Source organism: Passer domesticus, chromosome 3 (genome assembly GCF_036417665.1).
Source record: "Passer domesticus isolate bPasDom1 chromosome 3, bPasDom1.hap1, whole genome shotgun sequence".
Lineage (NCBI taxonomy): Eukaryota > Metazoa > Chordata > Aves > Passeriformes > Passeridae > Passer > Passer domesticus.
Window position 1 is genome coordinate 112,319,290 of NC_087476.1, and position 27,319 is coordinate 112,346,608.

General features: G+C 37.8%; 1 protein-coding gene across 35 annotated transcripts in view; it reads right to left on the minus strand.

Annotated features, from left to right (window-relative positions):
• Nucleotides 1–27,319, minus strand: part of NRXN1 (neurexin 1) — a 668,819-nt gene that overhangs the window by 189,792 nt on the left and 451,708 nt on the right. For all 35 annotated transcript variants that reach the window (XM_064415211.1, XM_064415210.1, XM_064415207.1 and 32 more), the window contains one exon: nt 18,916–19,097. In XM_064415211.1, coding sequence (XP_064271281.1) covers nt 18,916–19,097 — 182 coding nt within the window. The remainder of the gene's footprint in view (nt 1–18,915; nt 19,098–27,319) is intronic.

Sequence of the window (27,319 nt, forward strand, 5' to 3'; positions counted from 1 at the left end):
CTGAAGAAAAAAAGTGTAAGAAATACCTCTAAGCTGCAGATGATCTGGGAAAGCTAACCTATGACACAGAGCTCATTCCATATTGTTGCCCTGAACTTCCGAGGATTCAAAAAGGATTTTTCACCATTGGAAGCAAGTTAATAGAGTTGGAGATAAGTTTCAGGGATGTGATAAAGTTAATTCCCCACCTGTCCACTCCTTGTCATATATCCCCAGATTTACAGCAGCTGAGTCCAGGAGCTGGGACAGGGGAGAACAGGGCATTGTGTGGCAGTGATCAGGAGTGGAGGAGCCACAGTGAGTGATTTGACAGCAATCTCTGATCAACACAAAAGTCATCTGTCTATTCTGACATACTGGGAAACGATGCTGGTGTTTTGTTTTTCTTTCCCCCACCGCAACTGGAAAGTAAAAAATAAAATAACATTGAAAGACTAAACCAAGCATGCTTATATGAACCCTATTAAGGTGGCTTTTTGAAAGTTTATGCATTATTTCATACTTATATCTATTGCCTTTCTCTTCTAAACTGAAAAGGAAGAAGGAAATATGTTGATTAAATGCTGTCCTCCCATGTTAATAAAAAAATCACCATTCAGTTAGATCCTGCTCATCAAGCTCATGACTGATTTTTTTTTTAAATTTATCTCTAGAACATCAGTTTACTTGTGTCACTACTGCAATTTACACAGAGTGTGTTAAAAAGAGTGTAAAATTTGCATGGAAGACACCACTAAGTATTACAGGCACTAAATGGAAATCCCTTCCCCATTGAGAACTTTTTAACTAGGGTAATGAAATTTTTATCAGGTCATAACTTAGAAGATTAGAAGACTGGTAGCACATTACTCTAAAAATCAAATCTGATTAATGTTTAATTGTAGCAATGTGCAGAGGTATTAATTAGGTGTACTTTCTATGACTCATAAATAGCTATTAGAGCAAAAACAAGAATAATTTGAAGATTAGCATGAAGAGAATGGTATACTTGAGTGGTAAATTATAATTAAATTGAATGGACTTTGTGTAAAATAATAGAAATTGTCATCCAATATAATAATTTTGATGCATAATGCAGTTATAACAAATTTTCCAGCAATCACATCTGACACCTTTTCCTCAGGATATTTTTGTTTGTGCAGAACCCACAGGTGTGAATTAAAATTCATTTGTGCTTTCCAATGAGAACCACAGGGCAAATCTTAAAACCCATTTCCCTCATTTGGTTGGTACTGCACCACTGAAGCATCCATTCAAGCTTTGTTTAAAAGGGGGACACAGGTAGGGCTTCGGATTTGTATATTCAAATAAGTGTTGCAACTAAACTTGAAACTCTGAACCCTTGCATTTTGTTTCTGTCTTTTAACAAGAGATCCTCAAACTCACACAGGGGTTATAAATCTTGTTTCAGGCCTGCATTTCTCCAGAGAGACACTTTTCTGGTGCATTTGTTACTGAGACGGTGCCCAGGAATATTTTCACTGCTGATTCCCCTTCCTACCATCTTGCAGAACCATTTTCCTCTGCAGTGTCTGTCCTGTAAGATATAGCTTACACTGCACTCCTTAAATACCACTTCTACTAATAATAAATAAGCACCTACTGTTCATGTTCTTGCAGAAAACGTTGAAAAAGTCACCAAGAGGCACCAACACCTAAAGTATATCAAATGAATCCAAGATTTCTGCTTTTTTATGCCAACATAAGAAACTTCAGGTATCTGCTTTTGGCATGAGCTATGTTTTCTAAATGCATTTTAACTAAAGTAATTGAAATTGGAATTAGCTCCTACTGTACAGGTATGGAACAGTACCAGAATGTAGAACAAATACACAATCTTGTGCCTAATGAAGAAAAAAAGGCAAAAAAATATGAAATAACTCATCCTATGTCTTTTACTTGTAAATTAGATCTTGTGATTAAATTTCTGTGATTATTTTAAAACCCTAAATTCATAGTCAAAGAGATGGACATCAAATGGTTAACATTTAACATTTTCATTCAAAAAAAAGCAAACAGGACAGTGATGTAACACCAAAGAAACTTCTTCCCATTTTTATTTTCATTTAATAATAAGATTAGTAACTAAAATCAAGGAGCTGCATATTGGTCAGGTGATCCTCTGGATTACCTCTGTCTAATGCTAGAACCATTTTTTTTTTCTGCTGCCATGCAGTAAAAAAATCTTTATGTGGCAGGTCTGCAATGTGAAATTGAAAAGTTTACATTTTTCGAAGGCTCAAAATACACAAGCTCTGAATGACAGATTTCTATTATGCACCGCGTACCTGCTCCACTAGAAATATCTTGGAAGTGAGAATAGAATGAAACAAATTTGGCACAGTCTTTGTCAAAAGAGTATTTTCAATTTTCAGGAAACATAATTATTACTGGCAACCACACTCACTTATTTTCTATTATTCAGAGAATGTGAGGTGAGGAAAAAGTGACCAAAATGTTTTGCCTCAAGAGCAAAGTCAGTTTTCTTCATTTACACTTATGTTAAATACCCTCTTAATTGCATGATAACCAATAGAAGCCCAACCAAACAACTTAGCTCTCTGTCTAACTTTACAGCTGGAATTCATTTTGAGCATGATCTATCTTTTAAAAACATCTTTCATTCTAATGTATTGATTTTTGGTTATGATTACTGCCTTTTTTTTTTTGAGTTTTATAACAAGTGATTGATACAGAGAATGATTATGTTGTCTATGTTAATAAATCAAGAAACTAGAAGACAGAATTCAGATTGAAAGCATCTCAGGTAGCAAGAATTGGTAATAAAAATGTTGTAAACTACTTTCATAGCTAGAAAAATACCCACTACAACATGTAAGAGGATGTGTCACCTAATTGCTCTGTCTTTTCCTTCACTACAGTGCTTAATCATCATGTCCCTGGTCCACATCTCCAGACACATTCAATTGTGCTAAAAGGTGATAAATTCAGCAGTATTAATGGATTTAGCAAAGGTTTTGATCTTTGGAAATGCACGTTGGGTTCTAGGAATTGTGGATGTGCCATGTTTCTTGTTAAGAGCAGATGCACCATGACATTCTTCCTTTAATCTGTCCCTAATGCTGGGCAGCTCTTGCAGTGCTCTAAAAGTTTCTTGCTTCCTGCACTTCTAAGTTATTCTAGAAACAACAGTTAGGAATCATTTCTGTTTATTTTAACAAAATATGAAATAGGCCACCATTCTGAATTTTGATGAAAAACCTTTCAAGAAGTTGTTGCCTTACGGATCCTGATTTTAGAAAAAGCAAGCAAGAGCAATCACAATTGTAATGATCATAAAAAAAGACCATTTCATCATCAATATATAGATGTGCTTTCACCAAAATCGACTAGGAAACATTTTGTTGATATATTTATTGAAAAAGAAAATTTTCAAAACCCTTTCCTTCCTGATGCACAGAAAGAAAAATAAACCTTGTACATTTCTAAAACCAAAGAATGAAACAAAGATTCCGTTACCAAAGTGAATCAAAAGTTGACTTCTGAAGGCACAGTGTGGGAGTCTGGATCAGGTCCCAGTCTGAGCTAGGTGGGGAAAGAATTTTAATCCAGGATTCTTCCAGTCCCACTGAAGCCAGGACTAGCTGGTTATTGGTGCCAAGCAGAGACCCTTCTCTTTCTGCCTGGTACATTCTATCACAATCCTGAAAATGTTCTATGTTCTGGTCTCCACTGAGAAATGAGACTGGGAGCACACTCATTTTTCCAGCTCACAGAGCACTACTGCCTAGATCAGACCACTGGTGTTTCTCTTGCTGCAGCCAGTTCCTGGCAGTGAACAGGAGCTCACAGACAGTAAATGGGTAAACCCTTGATTTGCCTCTGCAAGGTTCAGGTTTGGTGGTTTTAACCTATCTGAAATCAAAATAATGAGTTTTAAATCCTGTAAAGTTTTCCCTGAGAGTGATGTATATGCTTAAGATAGGGAGGGGAAAAAAAAAAAAAAAAAAAAAAAAAAAAAAAAAAAAAAAAAAAAAAAAAAAAAAAAAAAGAAATCTCAGCATCCAAACCAGGAAATTTATAAAAAAGCCACCTGAATACCAGCAGAAAAGCCTGCTATCTGCCTAAAAATCAGCTCTAAATGTCAAAGCCCTGCTGTTACTTCCCCAATAGGACCAAGAGGAGAAGCACCAGCTTTTTGATACCATAATTTAGAATCACTCAGAATCTGTCAGGCCCAAAAGGAAGGACAGCAAAAGTGGAGTGCAGGGAAGGCTCCACCACCTTCTCCACCTCCTGAAGAGATTTCATGATTATTCTGCTTTCTCCACATCTACCTTTCAACTAACTGCCTCACAGTGCCTGTGATCAGGAACTGTCTTGCAATCTGACCCTTAAAAAGCAATTACAAAATACTCCAAACCAGTAAGCTTTCTAAAGCTTTCCTGATGTACAAATCAACCTTGGCTAGACTTTAAAGAAAAAAAAGCTAACCATGTTAGGAATGGTTGTGATAATCCTATCAGTGGTACATGTGTGGGAGAATATGATTCATGCAAAACCATTTCCCTGTCTTGATTCTTCATGTTACTGTACATTACAGCAAAAAAGCAGCACAAAACTCTCAAATATTTTCAGTGTGAAAAGGAAGGACTGTAGGGAACCAATTAAGTTTGCCAGTAAACCAGAAGTGCCTGTGACTGGTGCCTCTAAGGGTCAAAAGTAATAAATTCCATGCACCACTATCCTGATATTACCCGTGTAGCAGGGGATAGTGAAGATTAATATCATAATTAGAAATGCTGAACAATATCTCCATTACAAGACAGATAAAGTGGCAATCCTGACAGTCACAGCAACAAATTTATTCATTGTTTTTCTTCCAACTGAATGAAAGGACGTACATTATCAGTCTGGACAACTTCTAATATTTTGGGTCAATGAAGCAAATCCACAACCTACCTTTGTGACTGCAGAAGTGCAAAATAAGCTGTTGAAGCTGCATGGCACAGCTTGGGGGAGAAGGAGGTTAGACAGGGTGATTAAAGGAGGGTGCTCCAGAGTAAACCCCAGAACACAGTTATCTGACACCAGCACACACAGAGAATTGAGATTTAGACCCAGAGAACAATGCCGAAGAGATAAAACCTCTTCCATGCTTAAAGCAGACTGAGCTTTTATAATACAAGCCCAAAGCTGTGACAACTCTCAATAGCCAAAGGATTTTTTTAAACTCAACATTCCAGTAAAATCATTAGAAAGCTGCATCACAAATAGTCAGCAATGTTAATAAACTAGAAAAATGACATTAGAAATTAAACAGGAAAGCTTATCCTCCATGACTTGTGAGTGATTTTTATCTTTTAGATAAACTTCATGCACTATTGTGACAAGAAACCTTAAAAAACATTTCACAGAGCTGCACAGCCAAGTCTGCAGCCAGTGAACCGGCCAAATATCTCAAAAAGCTGCAAAATAAATTCACCCCAATTGCACGTTATTTTCTCAATATAACCAAATGTGTTTTGCTCAGCAATCTATTTAGCCCATTGGGGTTATTTTGGATTTCCACCAGGATGGTTCAAATTACCTCACCACTCCCACACATCAACCAAAGCAAACACTTGCTAACATTTGAGAGGTGGGCGAGGAGGCAAACTTAGTTACATCACCACCACCTTTCCCACAAGCTGACGAGGAGGCACATGCCAACAGTCAGTGAAGAACACAGCAACAGGCCTTTGCAGGGCTGGAGAGCAATTCCCAGCCTTACAGAGCCACGTTTCTTTCCCACATTCAGCAGCAAAGCAGTTCTCTAGTGTTAAAAAAGAGGGGATGTTGGTATGGCAGAAAGAGAGAGAGAGCAGGTTCTAGCTGGTGTTCCTGCACAGTCTTGGAGTTTGCTGCTGACTCTAAGACCAATGGATATTTTAAAAAAATTCTCAGCAGCAGCTCACTCATTCCCATTTCTGGGTCTTTAGGAATGATATCAGGGAACCTCACTGTAGTTACACCCAAGTTACACTCTTAGATCACTCCTGGACCCAAGCCTTCAAGTTTAAAAACTGCAGCATAAATGGGAGCATGCAACCTAAGAAGAACTTGCTCTACCCACCCCTTGCTAGCAACAGTGAAGACATCCAGGCTAACTTTAGCAGAAACACACAGCAGAAGTCTCCATGGCATTCCCAATACCGATAGGAATGGAGCCTGATCTCAAAAGAATAAATTAACAGGGCCTGCCTACAGAGCCAGCTTCACTGCTAGCCATCAAACAGAAAATTTTTTGCAATACCCAGTAGCATTGTTGCAATTAAACCAGCTATTTCTTACCTTATGCTCACAGACAGGCAACACAGATTAGCCAGAGTTGTGATTGGTAATAACACAACTATACGTACTACATTTATGCTTTCAGGACAAGTCACTCTGTCTTCTCTTTTATGAACAAAACAGAGCCCATTCCTTCATTTTCTTCTGGGGAATTTAATAAACTAGAGCATTCAAAAAACTAGAGTGTATTGCTGATGCTTTTAGTAGCTGCCTTCTCTCCCTACCTCCTTTTGAAAAGCCAAGTACTCCAAACTGGACATCCTTCTTCAGCTAAGATCCCAGCAGAACTGTGTGAACATCAAACTCTTCCTCCTCTGCCACCCCCTGTGTTGTCAATGCATCCCAGATTGATGCTTGTCTGTGTCTGCAGCAAATTGCAATCAGCTGTAACTTCCCAATCTTTTCTGTAGAACTACTTCTAGGCCACAATTATTCCTCATTTTATAGCTGTGCATTTGATTTTTCCATCTTAAGGTACAGGAATCGGCGCTTTCCTTTGTAGAAATTCATCTTCCTGATTTCAGATTATTTCTCCACTTTATCAAGCTCATTTTGAATTTTAATCAGTTCTCCACAGTGCTTGCAACCCCTGTCTCCCCTCCTCCCACACTAGCACAGCTTGGTGTCATCATGTACCACACTACAGCTGTGACAAGGAGACGTGCTGGTGGTTTTTTTGAGTTTGAATATGCAGTGAAAAGCAACGGGAAAGAAAAGAAAATGAATGCTTTAAGAATGTCAGTTTAAATAGCCAGTAAAATATTCAAAAAGTAGATTAGGAACAAAACCCCAGAAATCTTAAATATCTTCCAAAGGAGCATCTCAGCTGAGCACTAAGTTGTGACAGGTTTTTAGCTGTGGGGAAGGCATTGCCCATTAATTTAGCCCTTGGCAGCACCTATCTTTAATTATATAACCACATTAATAAAGAAATATAACCAAGGGAGTTTCCGTGTTTATTTACGGACCAGGCAATATGTGGTGGAAAACATGAGTTTTGCAGCATTTTTAGTCTTATTCCCATCTTAATTATATTATTCTTATATGTTTCCTGGAAAGAAATACCCAAATAATATAGCCATGGTTTCATTATCTCCTTTGCATTATCCACTGATTTTTAAGAAGGTATTAACAGCAGAGCCATCTTCTTTTAGCCTCAGAGTACATACTCAGGTGTTTTTGTAGGCAAGCAATTAGAAGACTGAAAAGTCTTATAAAATGTTCCTCTGTATTGTTCCATGGAGAGCAAATCTAGAAGCACCAAACAACTGCAGCATCCCATGGCACTACTACAGCCAAGAGTTACTGCTCACTGTGCAAAGTGACTTGCAGATGTATACACAAAATCTGGCAATTAAAAGAAAATAAAAATCCTCAAATGGGAAGTCACCTCCAAAAATCCTCATAGCTGCTATCCTACAAACAGTCCATTCATATGTGTATATGCTTCCTACTAAAGTCCAACTCTTTTCAGACCAAGGACAAGCAATTTGACATTAAAAATTCTTTAATTAGGAATTTCATAGCACATTCACTAACACGTCAAAACACCGTTTGCTTTGGAAAGAAGCAGTAGAGAATTCCCTTGCCTTTTCCTGTTTGCTGAGTAGCAAATCAAAACACTACAGAAACCTGGGATATCAGGGAAGGCTCTCTGGGAAGGAAATAAACCAAAACCAACTTGTCAAATGGGACTCCCTGCTGCTGCCTACCATGTGGTGCTCTAGTGAGCTGCATCTGTTCAGCTATTAAACATCGTGGTGAGCATGATACCGACAGCAGTGGCATTATCAAATATGCTGAGTGGTTATTAAGGCCCTCTAGAATAATCTTTCCACTTTTTATTTTGGTTGGTAGAAGTTACTGTAAAGTAGCTTCACGTATGATAATGCTCTTTGTGCTTGTCCCTAAATGAGAAGGTACTGCTACACTGACAGCCTTAAAAATCCCATCTGCTATGCCAGGGAAATGCTGAGTACTTTTGCTGGGGGAAGTCTCCATTGTTATCTGGAATTCACTGAGTCAGGTAAAAAAGCCCCATATGGGGAACAAGGGCATTAATGGGGTGTCACAGCAGACAGGAAGAAGGCGGTCTGCTGCATTCTGTTTGTAGGCAGTAAATTGCAAGTCCATCAATGGGAGGGCTGAACTAAAAGTAAGATATTCTGGACCCAAAAGTGAGATATTCTGGAGCATGATCATATCTGCTGTAATGCTTCATCCTCATCCTTCAATTCAGAGGCCTGGGATGAAAAGGAGTACCTGACCCAAAGGCGGAATAACAGAGGGAAGAATTCCCAGTCCTGCACAGGCAGCTTTTCAAGCCCACAAAGAATGTGTAATGCTGCAGCAGAAAGTGTGATTTACATCTCCCTGAGGGAACATCTGGACTTACATTTCACCCTTGACTGAACATAGATCATCACCTACAAATTCCAGCACAAGAAGTTAAAGCCACGTTAGCAGCTTCGTGCTGCTGCACTGAAGGCTTGGGGATAATTTCACGGAGAACTGGCAAAACTGAAGGGCTGTGTCTTTCCTTTGTTCCCCGGCATCCCTTATTCAACATAAGCTAGGTAATTATGGAAAGGCAGGAAATGCATGAGTCAGTTCCTTGAGCTAATCCACCCTCTGAAGCATTAGCATGTTTCAGTGTAAATGGGCTTTCACAAACTGCGAGATATTTAAGCCTCTCCAAACACTTAACAGGCAAACTCACCTGTTGTTAGTGGAATTGTTACATTAAACATAAGCCACCAGAACACAGAACACTGACAGTATCAGTTCATTAAATCTTTATCCTGTCTGTTATTGTTGCAGGAATTCCTCTGAGTGGTATGATCTAAGCAAAAAAAAAAAAAAAATTAAAAAAAATAGACTCAGCAGCAGCCTACTGTCAAGTGGGAAGAATCACTGCTGGATTCAAAGAGAAGGCAAATATTGTACACCTGTGGTTGTTGCTGGGAGAGAAAGCAATAGGCTGCTCAGTGATCCACCAGCAGTGGAGATGCACTGATGTCAAGGGTGTCAAGGTAAGAGAGACAGTGATTAAAGAGCATAGGCAAGTAAGTGAAAAGAAGATGAAGATACAACTGGCAGCCAGGGTTTCAGAAAATACAAATAAATTTCCTGCTCTGACTCCGTTTCCTGAATAAGCCTGATACAATGAGCTAGTGCCAAAGACTACAATATTTAAGTAAGTTAATTGGATGAAGGTAGGAGCCAAGGCCTGTGTGCCCAGTTCCACCCTCCCCTACACCCACCCAGTGATTTTACTCCAGTTTCTCCTCACTGATACAGTGGTGTAAGGAAATGGAGAAAGGCTCAAGACCATGAAGCAGTCTAGAAGGAGAAAAGCAAACTAGCATTAAATATGAAAAGAAGTTTTCAATTTGGTGATGTCAGAGGCTTCACAGAGCAAAACCTGAATTAAGTAAGTGGTCTAATTAACTAATTGTGAGTTATAATTAAGGTAGTATCTCACAAAACCAGAATAGTATTAAGATGAGCTTTCCTTATTTATACAAAGTGATTAACTACATTAGCAATATTTACTTAAACAAATGACTGAATGAAAGCAGCAGGCTCTGCAAAATTGCTTCTGCACCTCACCTTCCAGCAGTAGTTCTCTGCCTTGATGCAGATTCTGCTTGTATTTACTCATATTTCTGCAATATTTTCAAACAAATTGATAGTTGAAGTGATGGGATGAGGATTATTTCGATTTGGGATCAGAATCTGTTCAGGTCACCAGCAGCACTTTTGCTCTCATCTTGCTCTGCATCAATAGGCTAACCACTCTCTCTAGTATTAAAAATAATATTGTTAATACTGCATATCTACTGAAAAACCACTACACTGGTGCTTTGTCCTGCAGTGTACACTTCATCCTTATCCTCACTTAGGGCTCATAAATTCAAAAGACACGGAGTTAATGGGCCAGATCTTGGATTCTGACTTTTATTTGTAGGAAACAAACCCTGATCTGTCCTGTGCAAACCTGGCTCCTCTTCAGTGGGTCAACAGCAGTCTGAGAGTCACTGTCCCTTATTCAAGTTGCCATTAGGAGCTAAAAGCATAGTCTAGGATGTACTGAACATGATGCCATTGCTCCAGTCTGCCTGTTTTTAATTTATTTTTTTTCCCAAACCACACACTGTCAACCCGAAGTGCCCGAAACCTGTCTCCAGTGTGCACTGTCACAGCTTCTGACACACTGGGTACACATTCCTTCCACTTGGTGTTGAGCCAGGCATGCCCAGCAGAGAGGAGGGAGTACAAATCTTCTTGTGCTTCTCTAAAATTAGACAAGAACTAGGCAGGAATAAGCTTAGAAATATTATCAGGGCTGACTCTCTTACATACAACAAACTGTATATGCTTATTTTATATCTATATATAAGTATATAACATAGATGTTTTATCTATGTCTAAATATAATAAGCAGACTATGACCTCCACAGAATAAGTGGACAAAAGTAGCCTGCTCTTGGATTTCACTCTCAGTCAGCCAGAGCTCTCATTCTCCAAATAATGACAATTTCCTGTATTTCAGTTCCTTCTTCATTTGGATGATCAGCCAGGTTACAGCGAACACCTCAATGGCTCTGCTACTTCAAATAGTCAAGTATCCTTTTAATCTTAATAAACTTGCTAAAATGCCTGCTAAATTTTTCATTGGTGCTTTTTATACATGGAAATGTTCTGGGAGAGTTGGTGCCAAGTTATTAAAATATCTACAACCTTCATACAGAAGGATGTTGGCTAGTAGCCAGTGCCAGGAATTTTGAATTACAAGTATGTGATTAGACTGTGATGGATCTAAAACATCTATGAAAGGATATAACATTAACTAGGAAAGGTGGGAGGCAAGATGGTCTATTTATTTATCTGTTCATCATAAACTAATTCCTGTGTCCTCCTTTCTGGAGCCAGAAATTTGTTATTTATACATGAAAAGCCTTTACACCCAAGGATATACCTCATAATTCTGGCCACACGCTTATTTGCTTTGTTGTTGCTGCTTTTGGTTTTTTTTTTAATTAAGAGGAACTTATCAATTGTTCTCATCAAGAAGTTCTTCCATGTGAGTACACCACACAGTCACCAGCTGAGGTGACTCCCCTGTTCCTTCCTATGCCTCATTTCATGAGAAAGAAATGAGTATGCAATCCCTGAGACCCCTGGATGTTTGCCACCTGTTTCACTGGATTCACTGGGACTGCTGAATTTGCACAACACACTAATTTGTGTTTGAGGACATGGCAGAAGAACAAACTGGGGAACAAGGAAAAGGGAAGAGAAAGAAATAATCCTTGAAAATATGACTGGATGTAATCCATAGAGTACTTCAGAGCTTTAAAAGTGACAATGTAAAAAAATTAGAGGAGCATTATGAGGAGGTCATGAGCCTCTTCAAGTTTGTGCTAATTAAATATGCTTGGTCTTGTGCTTGCTTTTCCAAATTGGTCCACTTGAATTCTTAAAAATGCAGAGTTTTTGTTATTAATATAACATGCCCCAGGCCAAACCCCTTCTATTCCTAATCTTGGTGCTTTTTTAAGCTCAAAAAGAAAATTAAGTTCCATGTTTATGTTCTCTCCTCGTGCCAGATGTAAGGTTTCATTTGTGCACAATTTGCAACAATAAAGTCATAGGAAGACTTGCCATCCAATGCAGTACCAAAGTTCTGGATCTTAAGCAGTTCTGCCAACAGATGGATTCCATTTCCAGTATAATTTTGAGATATGTGGAATCAGAAGGGAATTTAGAATCCACTACCTGATCTGTATGATAACTTCATGCAACACCACAGCAAGATGCAATTCTTTCCATATTGTTTTCAGCTGATTCTGATATATGTGAGCCCACCAGAAGTGTTTTAAAGACTTACCCACCTTCAGCCAGGCTTTACACCTTTTCTAGAAGGAAACACTTGAGGAGGTTCATAATTGTTGAGGGCTGGAGCACTGTGCCACTAACAGAGTATTTTAGTTGGGAAGTTGGGTCCTACTGGCTATGCAATTTTCTGTGGTCAAGGGCTGGCAGGTGGTGACCCCATTATAAAGGGTCAAAAACCAAAGGGTTTTGTGCTTTTGGGAGAATGCAAGCTTCCTTCCTTTTTTGGGAAGGAAGCTTGCATTCTCCCAAAAGCACAAAAGGATGCATAAAGGAGTTATTTGCTGGATATAGGGAAGCAAGAATTTCTATTTTATCCCCAGATAGAGGAAGAAAAGGAGAGGAGCTGCCTCCCTCAAGGACATTTCTAGGCTGAGGAACCAGACAATTGGCTGTGAGATCAGCTATACTGGTATACTGGACCTTCCACAAAACATCAGGATTTCTCCTTGCAGTGCTCCGTGATGGCAGTCAGAGTCAAACTGCTTAATTACCTCATCTGTGCAAATTCCATTCATATTTTTTCATACAGTAAGGTATCAGCCTGTTCTGTGCCAGAATTAGCACATTTCCATAACCTTTCCTCAGCAATTTGGCCTGTTTATGGCAAGAACAGACCACTGTTGCTCAATGTGTGATAACAGATTGTGCAGAGTATTCAAGATGAGGCATTAACAAATTGCTTATATAATAAAAGCCCTTTTTCAGAGCTTTTTTAATCTTTGTCTCTGCTGATACAAAAGAATAACTTAACTGCATGGTTTCAAGGCATGACTTGACCATCTCGGTGATTAATTTATTTTCTTTCCTGCAAAGTTAGATCTTTAACCTGATCAGTGAGGTAAATGATTGCTGCATTTAGTACAAATTCCCTAGATTAATTCATTGCTCCCATTCTAATTAACTTAATGTTTGTGTGCATTGAATTGCATTCTCACCTACCTGTCTAGTTCCATAAACGAGTCTTCTTTGATTGCACTGTTTGTTTTTGGTTTTTTTTATTCAAACCCATGAGCAAGTCTGTAAATCCTTCCTCCATAGTAATTTTTCTTTTTAGTTTAAAGGTTAACATATAGTCTGGTTGCTTTTTTCCCCAAAGAAAACAAACACTTTCCATAATAGTTAAACTTCCTATGGCATTTTACATTCACGTATATAAAAGAAGAAAAATTACAAATAAATATTGCATCTATAAGCATAATAAAGAAATATCAAATAATAACACAATTCAGAATTAGATAACATCAGCCTTATGAAATTTTCTTGTACTTCAAGGCAGCAGAATATTAAAAACTACAACTCTGATAAACATAATGGTCTGAAGTCTTTCCAGGGCTCCAAAGTCATCCCTGATGCCCACTTAGCTGATATGATGATGACCTGGTTTTCAGAGGTGCTGACTACATTCAGCTTCCATTGACTTTAGCCACTGTTGTGCATGTTCAGCACTTCTAAAATATCAGATTTCTGAAAACTAGGTCTGTCCTTTTTTTTTTTTTTAATCCCTTCCTGGACGTGAATAATTCGATTTTAAACTCATTACTATTTTATTAATATACAAGCCAAACTGGCCTTCCCAAATCTTTGCTTTCCATAAGCATGCATATAATAATAAGGAATTCTAGATTTGAATGATGATTATTACAACAAATCATATTCTAGAAATATTATTTTTAAATATTATTAAACTCTTCCTGGGAAAATTAATTAGCTCCAATACAAACCACTAAAATCAAAGGTATGTTTATCATCAATCTCACTGAAAGTACATCCAGCTCTCTAGGAATTGATCCAAATACAACCAAGTCAATAAAAATCAATTGACTTTCCATTAGACATTAAGCCAAAGACATGTGAAGTATTCAAAAGAGAATAACAAATGCATCAAATGCATTTATCATAAAATATTGCAGCTCTTCCCCTAGTACACTCAAACACAGAACTCTGATCCTCACTTGAGTTTTTCTCCTTCTGCTCACTCGAGGGAAGGTCATTATACTTGCATAAGTTAAAACTATCCATATTTTATGGATATGTCCAATAAAGTCTAACAGAGTCAGCTATTAAAAGCCTGGTATAGCAGAGTACTGCATATGTATAACTAAGAAACAGAGGGAGGCGAGTAGGAACTAATAATCATTTTAGGTTTGCTGAAAGTTTAAAAAGTAAAATTAAAAATGCCATTTCTACAATATATATTTTAATATATGTAGTATATTAATATTTGGGACCAAGAGCATGAACTGAGTTTACTCACAATCCCAAACTCTATTTTCTGCAAGACATACAATCTTTCCGCTCCCATGACTGTTCACTTCAGTCATTAATTGTAACTCTGAAGGACTCACAAATACGTCTTGGAAGTCTAAGGACAATATTGATTAATCCATCATGCCAGTAATGCTACATCTTCCCAGTATTTCAGGTTAATTGTGTTGTGCCTTGCATATATTGATGCCATCTGTTTTAACCATACCCTGCTTTTTCAGGTAATGTGTTAGCAAATCTTGAAGCAGTTTTCCAGGCTTTATCATCACAGTATTCTTCTTGGTTAGTGTTTCCCCTAAAATATTTTTTCCTAGTGACCTGATAGAGAATGAAACAAAAAATATCTGCTACCATCTACCCGTGGTTTTATTTCTTTTTATTTCAATATGTTTTCTATATCCTAAGTATAGACAGACTGTCACTGTCTCTCACTGGATTCACAGGGCATTTTGCTCCACTTTCCTCCCAGAGAGGGTTAGGACAACATTCAAAACGTTGCCACATCTGCCTTATTCCTTATTTTAGACCTCTGAATGTTTCCTATCAGAATGTTCATCACCACTTCACATAATTCAGCAGGTCCATAGCTGTAAATGAGATTAATTAGTACAGTCTCACCCTGCTTGAGTTAGGAGAAGTGACCAGTTCATCTTAAGTAGTTCATGTGCCCTAGGCTGGGTGTCTTCTCTGGAATGCCAAAGCTTTATACTTTTAAACACTCTGCTGGCTTTATGCCCCATACAAACTTCTTGTTCTTAACTTCAAAATCAGCTATCACCATAAAAACAGCTGCTTTGTGCTTTGCAAATACTTTCATTTTCAAACAAACTACACAAAGATGACACTGCTGATTCTTTCCATCAGACATAAAAGTTACCTTTTTTATAAAGTCTTTCATTTTAACAATGAAAGATGAAAATAATTTATATATTTTTTTTAAATGGCTGAAGTCTGTTGATGGAAATATATCCTTCTCAAGTAGAGCAAATACCCCTTGTGCAACACAGAAGAATTACAGTTTTCTATGCTTCCAGTGTTGAGAGAAAGAGCAATTTAACAGGACTTCTTAGCTCTTTGACATGATATCTTTGTCTAACTTCACTTCATTCCTCACCATAGGAAAGCTAAAAATTCAAAGTAGCAACAGCACAGTGCCTGTGGAAGACAATGACATTCATATGTTTGTACATTTTGCTTTCTAATGATGTGGGATAACAGGATGGGAAGAGAAAAAAAAAAAGTGGAGGTAGGAACAGGAATCACTGACAGAATTACCTAAGGGCACTAAAAGTCAGACAAAAAGTTAAGGGCAGGAGTGCACACAGTGATTAATTGAACACTACATGAAAGCTGTTGCCTTTTTCCATGTGACATGAAGATGGATGCAGACCATGTCATGACAAGAAGAAAAAAGGAAGCTTGCAGTAATTATCAGAACTACTTGTCCTTCATTTATCCATCAACAGGAGAGGAAATGGCAGTAGATTTTCAGGTAGGATATCTATTTCCTCTTGAACTAGATCTCCCAGCAGACAGCACAGGAGCCCACTTCCATATGAGAAGTCAAATGATTGACATGAAAGCTAATTGCTGCAGCTCTGGATTACTAAAACATTTTAAAATCCCTTTCCTGAAATACTGTGTTTCATAGGTGTCATACACACAAAGAGTCTTTTACAATTATATTGCTACAGTACAGGCAGTACAGGTGGAGTTTTATAATAATGTATGTTGGAATGTAAAATATTTGCACTGGAACTGTTAAGCGTCTGGTAACAATGCAGACTACACAATTTAAAAATGTTTCTCATAATAATAGTTATTTGGAGAGGTTAAATGATTAAATAAATATGTTCCTAATTTAACACCAAAGTGTGATTCAGATGATCAAACAGCAATTTTCAAAATCAGAATTTGATACGAGCTTGATTTCATTATTAGGTTTACATTGTCTTTAAGTAAACAGAATAATAAAGAGGGCAAGCACACACTGAAGTACCATAACCTTACTGTTCATTCTAGAAATGGAAGAGGAAATTACAAAAGTTAAGAGCAAGCTACCTCAAAGCTCCCAAGCACCCTCCCCAACATTATGAGATTATAATAATAATAATTATTATAATCAGATTATAACGAGGGTTATAATCTCTTTTTTTTTCAAACAATAGTTCCAGGGGAACTTTTTTTGCTACTACACACAGGTGAGTTATCCATGCACAGTGCATCTCCAGGTACACAGGCACTTTTTGCTCATGCATATTCACAGTGAGTGGTACATGCAAAAGAACATGCAGAATTAAACACTTCCATCCTTCTAGTTTTATCAGCTGGTTTAACACAGTAGCTGCCAATATGGAAACATTTAGATCCAATAAACTATTTTTCAAGTGTAACACCTACGTAGACCTCCCTGGTTTCTATGCTCTCTTTATTTTTAGAGCTGTGATATCTCACAATATCTTTCTGAGCTAAAATGGATCTCAGGTAAAATTCTCAGAAGTATCTGCAGCTCAACTGACTTTAATGAGATATATGGTCTTTGGTGTCAAAAGTGCTTTTGAAAATACTGCCTTTCAACTTCCCTTTGAATACTATCCTTATTTGAATTAGATTCTGGGAAATGATATCCCAATAGTTTTCCAAGCTTTATCTATCACTGACAACTGTTATAAAAGTCCTTGCCAAATGTCTTAGGATTTCAGGTCAATCCCTCAGTGTCTCCACTCTAGGGACAGACTACTCTGAAGCTGCTCTCAGAGGTCAAACCTCATTCCAGTGAAATTTCACACAGTTACCATTTTGCTCTGAAGCAGAACAGGCTTCAGGGAGGTTCCCAAAGTCCCTTGCAAAGGCAGCAGGGGGAGGCCAATATCACCTCACAGAGCAGGATGATAAAAGGCTTTGCTGCTTCACAGAAATTTCAAAAGAATCACTAAAGTACAATTTAACCATTTTCCCCATCCCTATTAAGCTGGTATTGTTTCTGACCATAGAAAACTCTCAATTATTCTTTTTTTTTTTTACCATCGTTCACTACAGCATGGGTAAGTAAGTTCTTTGAGGAAAAAAAAGAATTAAAACTACAAGCATTTATGAGTAGGCAATAATTTATCATCTCCAACTTATCATTAATGATCATAATGCTTGCTTTAAAATAGAAATATCATGGCTAAATGGAAGAGTAAACAAATACTGTAGTTTTGATAGACTTCAGGTATAGTAAAATTACAAGGAAAACATTCCTTTGTATGCTAATGAACAAGAAAAAAACTGTAAGAAGGTAGCTCTGTTGACCACAGAAGGTGGGTTTGCTCTGAGATTGCAAATAAAGAGGTAAATTATAACAAGGCACCTGTGTTTGCAGAGCAAATATTTAAATTCTATCTAGCAACACAATACTTGCCTTGAAATATGTAGGCTCCCAGTTTTTCTGGCACCTGGTAGAAGTTGCTTTGTTCACATTTTCAAACTAAGATTGCACAATACCAGCCAACTACTTCATCCATGCGATTCAATGCAAGATAAGGGCATAGACAACCTCTGAATTGTATTTAAGGTGTTCTTTCTTTCTTTGTTTACTCAAGGCAGTAAATAAATAAAAAATCACCTTTGTCCACAATGTTAAGAGTGCCTTTGCAGAAAAAGGAGTCTGGGAAGATTGAATACCATAATCCCATATAATTTTGAAAATGATCACTGCTGAATGTTTTCTGAGGGTAAAAGTGTAATTGGTTATAGATCAATAAGTAATTTCATTCAAAAGGAACTCAACTCTTCCTGAAAGTAGAGACATTCTCAAATAAAAATCAAATGAACACATTAACAAAGTTCAGACTAATCTAAACAACAAAATTTTATACTGCTCCAGTTATGTTTTTCTCAATTGATCATTTATTTATGATGCCATAAAACTCCATATGCTTTCAATTTTGATTGCTAGTTCCTTGCTTTAAGATAGCTGAAATTAGTTTCTAAGACTTCCTAGCCTGACAGTCTTCCTGCTTAAGATTTACCATCACAACAGAATTGTGAAATCAGGGGACAAATGCTAATAATAACAAAAAGCACAATCAGCTGTGATACACTGCAATTCCACTATTAGATTCCAGATTAAATCCCCCAGGATAAACATACCTTCCTCTGACACTGCTAAATTCTGTTCCACATAATTACACTGCAATAAGCTGCTCTATCAGTACAGGTAGTACCTCAGTATGATTTTTAATTGAAAAGCCATGAAAAGTAGCACTGTAGCAAAAAAAAGGCATTTTGAGAATGTCAGAGACCCTGTACAACATCACATGCAACAAACCAGTGTCATTTACTCCACTATTGACCCCAAAATATTCATTACTGCTATAACCATACTCCGACAAAATAAATTCAAACCCCCACAAACGCAAGAGCAAGCAAGACAAGAAGAAATCTCACTCCTTTGGTGAGATTATTACTTACAATATGCAGCTCTAAATAATCTCCAAGGCCAGTAGAACTGTCCACTCGCACCAGCACAGCCTCTTTTTGCACAGTGCTAAACCCTATTGCCAGTCTGTCTGCTCGAGTGCTCGGCCGGTCGTTGGGAGGCCACGTGTAAGTGATTTGTCCACCACCTTTGCTAAAGATATACGTTGTCCCCGCTGTTAGAGGAAAAAAAAAAAAGGCAAAAAAAGGAAATAAATATAATCAGCCCACTTGCACTGGTACACACCCATGTGTAAATCATATGCCCTACATAAATCAGGTTCTCACGCAGTAAATGGATTCATAGGCTGTATTTCAATGTGAAGAGGTCTTTATCTCTAAAATTTATGCAGCAAGTGAAATATTAGTGGGTTTTATATTGTGCAATCAGCACTGAATATAACTTAATTGCAAATGAAACAACTTGAAATACCATAGCTCTGATTCAGAAATCAGATCTGTTTGGAAGAGTTCTTAAGCTTATGCTTGATAAACATATTTCTGTGATGTGTAGAACAGGGATGAGTTAAACCAAATGCTTTCCCCAACTGGACCTACGTGGAGAAAGCAAGTAATTCCAGTTGCCTCGTGGCTGACAAAAAAATGCAGCTCCTTAGTTACACAATGAAAATGATACATGATGGTGGCCAGCAAAGCAAGATGTTAACAAATACATTCAGATAAGACTTTTACAGATCTGAGGTTTATCATCTTGTGACAGATGGGGATAACAAGTGGAAACATACTTTACTTGTCATGTCAAGACAAAGAGATTATTCTACCATCTGAGTAAGCAATGGCTTATTTGCATAATGCTCAATGTACATCTTTCAAAAGTGGAAATCTTTACACATTACATCCAGGGTGCACTTACAAAATCTATAATCTGTTCAAAACAAATGTTGTAATCCAAAACCACTTAGCACTCAGGTGCTTAACTCCATCACCAGCATATTTCCTCAGAACTAAAATAGCAGCATATCCGGACATTTTCCATTTAAAACTTGTACCTTAACAACAGCACAGAACAGGCAAATTACACAGGCACTTGATCTTCCATTGGAAAAGTCATTACAAGCTATCTACTCCTTTTCCATGAGGATAGGTCAAAACTTTGGAAGATAGGTGAATTCATTGTAAATACAGAAGTCTAGTTTTACTACCTGTCTTAAACTGCCTCAAAGTGCAGCTACTCTCAATTTTATTGCATTTTATTTACATATATTACATTTTATCTGTTTTATTAAACAGCTAATGATAGGACAAGTGGGAATACTTTTAAGCTAAAAGTTTAAAATACTTAGATTAGATACCAAGAAAAAATTCTTTACTCAGAGGGTAGTGAGGCACTGGACCAGGTTGTCAAGAGATGTTGTGGAGACCCCATCCCTGGAAGGCCAGGTGGGGTGGGGCCTTGAGCAACCTGATCTAGTGGGTGACATTCCTGTCCATGGCATGGGGTAATCTTTAATGATAATCTTCAATGTCCCTTCCAACTCTTACTTTTCATAGAATCATGGAATGGTTTTTCAGTTTATTCCACCCAATGCTCTCACTCCATACTTTCCATGTTGATGTAAGGAGACAGCACTTAACAACATAATTTTAACACTCTTAATTTCTTTCAAGGTTGACCAAGGAATCTAAAATCCCTTGAACATGTGGACTTTTAAGGCCAAAGCCAAGAAGGAGTCAAGGACTGTACAATTTCACCACTTGTTCAGCTCCCAGATGTCTCAAAATGTCTCCACTACTGAGCAAAACTGCTTTGTGTCAGTCGTAATGCAAAAAGGACACTTGGTCTTTTTAAAAAGATCTCATATATTTATTTCTAACCTCACTTGTCCTTTATGGAATTATATGCCTATTAATTTGGTTTTTTGGCAGTGCCATCACTCTAATAATTTATGAACAGTGCATACCACTAAAGTCACTGTAAATCTTATTTTATATTAATCCATTTGTGGGATAGTTTCACTGCGCTTCAGATGGATCTGCTGGCTTTTCTCCTGATGCCAAAATACCAACCAACATGTGTTTCAGAAGAGTTTGTCAACTTCTTCAGCAAAGACTAAGACAATAGCAGGTCTGTTATTTAAGGTTTCACTTAAAGTGAAATCAGGTTGTATCTTTTTTATAAAAAGAGTTTTGCAAGAGTAATGAAGGTTGGGGCTGTGTCTTGTTTAGCAATGTGTGTGACAAAGCTCTCCTCCTCCTACTCTCCCACCCTTGCATTCCTCCTAGGCAGTGGTCTGAAATGCACAATAATCTGCTCTATGTCATTAATCTCCAGTTACAATGTATCCTGGAACAAAGACACATTAGACAGGTAATATCACTGCTGATGGTCCCCAGGTTCTCCTCTTTGCTGCTGCTGTTGACTTCAAATCTCCAACTGATGAGTTGGGGCCTTCACAGAGTTTATATCACTGTGGTGTCTGGAGTGAAAGGATTTGTTCTGTGCTGATGAAAAACTGAGGGCTTGATCCAAAGCTCATTAAAAACAGTGACAGCCTTTCTGTTGACTTCATAAAACATTGTGTCAGGTCATGAATGAGGTTCTTATAAGTAACAAAAATGAGAAGACTAAGAAAAAACACTCCTTACACCTCAGTGTCACAGATGGAGCTGTTAGAATAGTCCCTAAGATTTAAGTGGCAGTGCATAATTCTCCTTTTCTTGGTTGTAACAGATGTGTTTACCCAATTAAAAGACAAAGAAAAAGCCTGCCAAGCATGGTGGAGTCATACTGAATACAATGACCCAGAAGTAAGTCTTCAGATCTGAACAATGAGAGGCTCTGCTGTTCTTATTCAGAGTGAATCTTCGCTGCACTTTTTTGTTAAGTACTGCCCTTCAAATCAACCAGGGAAGAGCAATTCATTCCATACTGCTGCTGCATTGAAGGCAAGGTCAATGTCAGTGGAGCTGGATAAATCTAGCTGTAAATCTTAAACTACACAGAATAAACATCAAAGTTAAAAAAAAGTATCTCTTATCCACGAGAACATGTGGCTTATGGGTTTTTATGAGACAGCTTTCCCTCCTTTATAACTGCCCATTTTGTAGCTCTTCGAAGTAACTGTGTGTCTGGTGAAAGACTAATTAATCCATGCTGATGAATACCAATCTGCCTCTGTCTGAGCTGCACGGGGAGTCACGTTCTTCGAATTTCCTGTATTAATTATGGAAAAAATGGGTCGGAAGCCATTTGAGAATAGATCCTCTGGTGTTTATATTTCAAGAAAGACAAATATAATAATGTAAAATTTATTACTCTGGGATTGATCTCAGCTTATAGCCCGACCTCCCATTAACTATTAAAAGCTAGAAACTGAGCAGCTGTTGGAAACAACCCTCCTTACTATCAGTTTTGGATATGGTAAGGAACAGCAGAAGAAGTTTAATTCACTTGCTTCATAAAGGCTTTTATGCTCTCTGACAAACCTCATAATGTCTCTGCCTCTCTTTCAGAGCATTGTCACGAAACCCCGGCCATCTCCCTTAGCTTGTGGCACTGTGTTGTTTGGGGTTTATAATCTCCAGAGAATTGAAAGCAGTGGAATTATAATGTCAAGAATAGCAATGCCATCAGCAGAGTACTTGTAAGCAGGCAACTTTGTAACATGCCAGTTATATCTCTCAGCCACAGAATTTACTGCATAATTCTTTATGCTTCCATGCATCCACACAATGCTTAGGAAAAATGTCCACACAGCTCTTTGAAATTCTTACCCATGAAAGCATGGTTCCCATTGTAACAAAACGCCAGTGGTCAAGATACAGTAATGTTTTTTAATGGCCTGGGTCTCTGAAGCCCTACTTGTTTGCAAAATTCATCTTTATGAAATAGTGCATTCATTTCAGCACAGTCTGGCAGCAACTCAAGGACATCTGCTTACCTCTACAGTATTAAGCAGATAAATATTTTGTTTAGAACCCATTCACAGTATTTATTATTGTTTATGACTGCAAAGCTTTTCAATATTTATTGCTCTGAAGTCACATTTGATGTAGCTTAATAGTTTGCTCAAATCAACAGCTTTCTGCCTTCCTCATGTTCATTCCAATTTTGAGTTTAAGGTATATTGCACTGAAGGGTAATGCACATAATTCCATTTATCCCATATAATGTAAGTAGCATAATGTTTATTTTCAACATTCACATCAGGATTCAGGTGCTGATGAAATGAATGCAATGGTTTGATTGAGCTCTGGACCCCCATAAATTATGATTCCATCGCACTCTGTGACTGAAAAACTGAAGACTGAAGCCTGTAAAGTTCAGTAATGAAAACTACTAACTGCACTTTCATTAATAGAAAAGCAATTTTTAACTATCATTAAATATATGAAGGGTAAGGAGTGCTAATAACAAGAAATTGCCCAATAATGTAATTTTCTTCTTTCTGTATCTTATCAGTACTTCATTCTGGGATACAATGTGAGCCCCCTTATTCCCATTGGTAGAGTAATTACTTGCATTGATAAACCTGCTGAATCCAGTGAGACTATTTGTGCAGGCTACTATTAATTACAGAGAATGAAGAATTTACAATATGAAACACACACACAGATACATATATACACGTGATTGTCCAAGCATCTATATGAAAGCATTAATTATAATTACTATGTTTAGAGGAGCATATAAATCTCTATTAGCAGTCATCTTTACATATTCATCTACGTATTTTCAGTCTGCACAAGCTGAAGTTCAGAAAAATACACTAAATTTCTGTACATATATTTGTACAAAGATTTTCTAAGGTAAGTAAAAGAAGGAAAGCTTCAAGAAAAAACCATGGTATGCCAGGGGGAGAGAGGAAGATGTGGGGGTTTCAAAATAGTCCACTTGGTGGATTAAAATACGATCCTTCTGTATTACTTCTTCCTAGGCTTTGATATGTTGTTAATTATTTACACAGGAGAGAGAATATATGCCACAGGGTTGAGGTGAGGAGGGGATGGCTATTAGGGTTAACCATGGGAAGGAGATGGAAAGAGCTGCTGGAAGAAGTATTTCAAACTAAAGACCAAATTGAACTGAATGCTTCCTGAAGGCATTCTGATACACTCTCTCCCACAAATTCAAGTGCCTGGATAATAATTGTAACTGCTCTTCCGCAAGAGCAACATCAGCTATTTAATAGCAGAAGAGGTGTATTGCATGGGGAAAGAGAAAATGTTCAAAGGGATTATTGCCTTTAGCTTTCCAAAGAGCTTGAGCCACAATGGGTGTCTTATTTTCTGCCAAGATTCTCTTAGATTTGTGGATAATAAGGAATGGGAGAATATTGATGGTGTTCCTTTGACCAAGCTTGGCAAACCTTGATAAAGGTTCAAAGCTTTCCTGGAAATTGGTTGCTGCTCCAAACAATTTCTAGTTAGGGCCTTGTACCCATCTGACTGCTTGCCTGAACTAGGACTGTTGCAAACAGTCTTAACATTTGTCACCTGTAAGGTCACAAGCTGCACAGCATAATTCTTTAGCAATTCCATTATTTTATTCATTGATTTTCCCTTCTTCCAGAGTAACTGTAACAAAACTCACTGACCAAAGCAGCAATGGCAAAGATCGTTGCTGGGTTTTGTTGTTAATATTGTCATTAATGATATCATCTTCTCTCTTCAGGTAAAGATGTTGAGGCAAATAAAGCAGATAGAAAATGTCTACCAGAGTCCTGTTACCCTTTTATAGAACCCACATATCACTGTGCCACAGCTGAGCTCTAAAGTTCAGTGCTTCTGTGAGAGACACTGAAGCCACATCATTCCAACACCTCAACCAACTCAACCAGCTTGAGCAATTAATTTAAATGAACCAACAAAGCAATATCTACTACTACTAATTCAAGCACAACTTTGAATTGCATTATAGAACTCCTCTTCCCAAAGCACTAAGGTGACCCTGATTTTCTTTATCAGAGCCTACAGAACTTTTCATCACCCTGCATCCAATTTTTAAAGAGCTCTATAAACCAGTGTTGTGTGTGGTTTATTATATTCAGCTATGCCAAAGAGCTGTCTCCAGGTAAAGGTCTAAACGATAATAGAACCAACACAATCCCAAGTCACGGTGAGCATCCTGCCCTTTCCAGTGGCATTTGTTGAAGATTCAGGGTACTAACACAGAAGCAAAGCTTTTTCCTCAGACCACAGGAAAAAAAAAAAAAAACCCTAAGAAAATCACTCCTTTTCTTACTTCTTTCTTCCAGCCTATAGCATTGGTATTTGGACAGTTGATTATGGTTTATCTTCCATGTATAATAAAGTGGGTGACAAAATACTCCACTCCTGTTCCAAAAGCTTTTGTTATTTAAATTCCCCAGTTGCTATCAAGATTTATTGACAAATAGGGGCAGTAAGAGACAAACAACTAAAATTTTTGAATAACAATGGCTCAACAAAAATGTATATCCATCTATATATATCTATAAAGAACAACCCTGAGACAGCTTGGCATCATCATTCCAAGTCAGCATCATTCTTAGCATCATGAGTGACAGTTATAATAAAAATTTCAAGGAATTTAAGGAATTTTCCAACTAGAGTGATTTTAATATTTTAAATCATGTAGCATCTTACACCTCATATGACCCCATTGATTTAGATTAGATCACTTAACTGGAGTAAAGTGCTACTCAGTTTGAGTGGGGACATTGAACTAAGAGCCTCCAATTGTATTTAAAATGAATATAATTTTGAGAAGGACCTTAGCTAAGCAAGAGGTAGCTGAAAGGACTCCTAAGAGAATAGAAATAGAGAATATCTGTTCATCTGACTTATTACCAAAACATGATTTGATTAAGTGAATGTCAGTGGACTAGTATTGTCAATGTCAATTGATAGTATTATGGCACTGATTCTCTAAAATTATTTTTCTTAGCTTTGAAACATCCGCAGGGAAAAAAGTTCTGTGGTTGTTGAACTCATAAATATGTTCACTTACACAAAAAAATCACTATTTATTTTATGAAAGGATACAGCCTAACCCAAACCTGACACAGAGTGATAAAAGCAAATTATTGTTCTTCTCCAGATTCTCTCAATTTAAAAATTTTATGGGCTGCCTGTTACCTATCACTTTTCCAGTATGGATACTGTTTAAAATCAATTTGAAACATTTCTATATGAAATGTAAGGTAAGTAATTTCCCATTAGGGCCTTGGACCTTTATGCAATGTAGATGGGTGGAAAATTACATATTTGGAAAATTTAAAGCCTGCTTTAAATGTCATATTGCACTCAACATAAAACATTTTAATCCATTAAAATTCTATTAAAGCTAACAAGGATACAACATGTCTGATTCTTAAAGCTTGCCAAAAAGTCAGATGGAAATTAAAAGCCAAGCATCTATAAATAAAGGAATGTTTTATTCCTCCTACAACCTTGTCAACATACAGTTAAAGATAAATTTCTTGAACGCTGTCTATGGAAGTGGAAATTGTGTGGCTGAGAAACACATATGAGAAGGCAATGGATTGAGGAGTATATTTATAAACAGGTAAAATGTAAAAGCACTGTCAAGGAAACTTCCCTGTCTGACCATCCAGGAGCCACTCTGGAGTCACCCTCACACCTACTGAGCTGGGATCAGAGACCCTTCCCAGCTACACCCGCACACTCACCCAAGCACACCAAGCCTCCTTCCCAGCTCCACGCTGGACTTCCCAAAGCAGAGCCCCAGAACTCCAGAACCATAAAATAGTTTAGTCATGGTGCAATAGCTAAACAACAGAATAAGAGAACAAAATAAAATAATAGCTGAAGCTGGTGCCTTCAAGGAGGGATCTTGAGGGATCTTTATAACCCCACAGTCCAAGAGCACCAAACTATGTGGTTGGCACCTGCTGTCCCTGTGTCCGGTCCCCTGGCAGGGGCACAGGTCCCCAAGCCCGCTTGGGCTCAGGACTAGGATCCTGGCCCTCCTAGCCCAGCCTACAGCTCACACTGCAGCTATACACAGAGATACCTGCACCTCAACACCACTGTCAGATTGAAGTCAGTAAAGTCAAGTACTCTCAAAGACAACAGGAGTATTCCAGTCTCCACACTCCTGACATCAGGAATTGTCAAGGCCTAAACTTCAATTTAACCACAGCTGCAATCAGTTCCATTAAAATTAACTACCTGCACATGCACTGATTTTCTTCTTACAGCCTATTAGTTGTTCCAAATCCAAGTGAACACAGGCTGGTTAGTTGAAGGGATTTGTAACAGGATGCAGGAACTAGGACATTAGCTCAAATACTATGCAGGTTGATAGACACCAAATGTTGTCACCATCTGTTGGTGCCCTATGTGAAATAATTCAGTGGTTCCAGTCCAGGGACTTTACAAACTCAACAGATACCTGGCATAGTTAAAAATTCCCTAAGCCAAGTAACTTGAG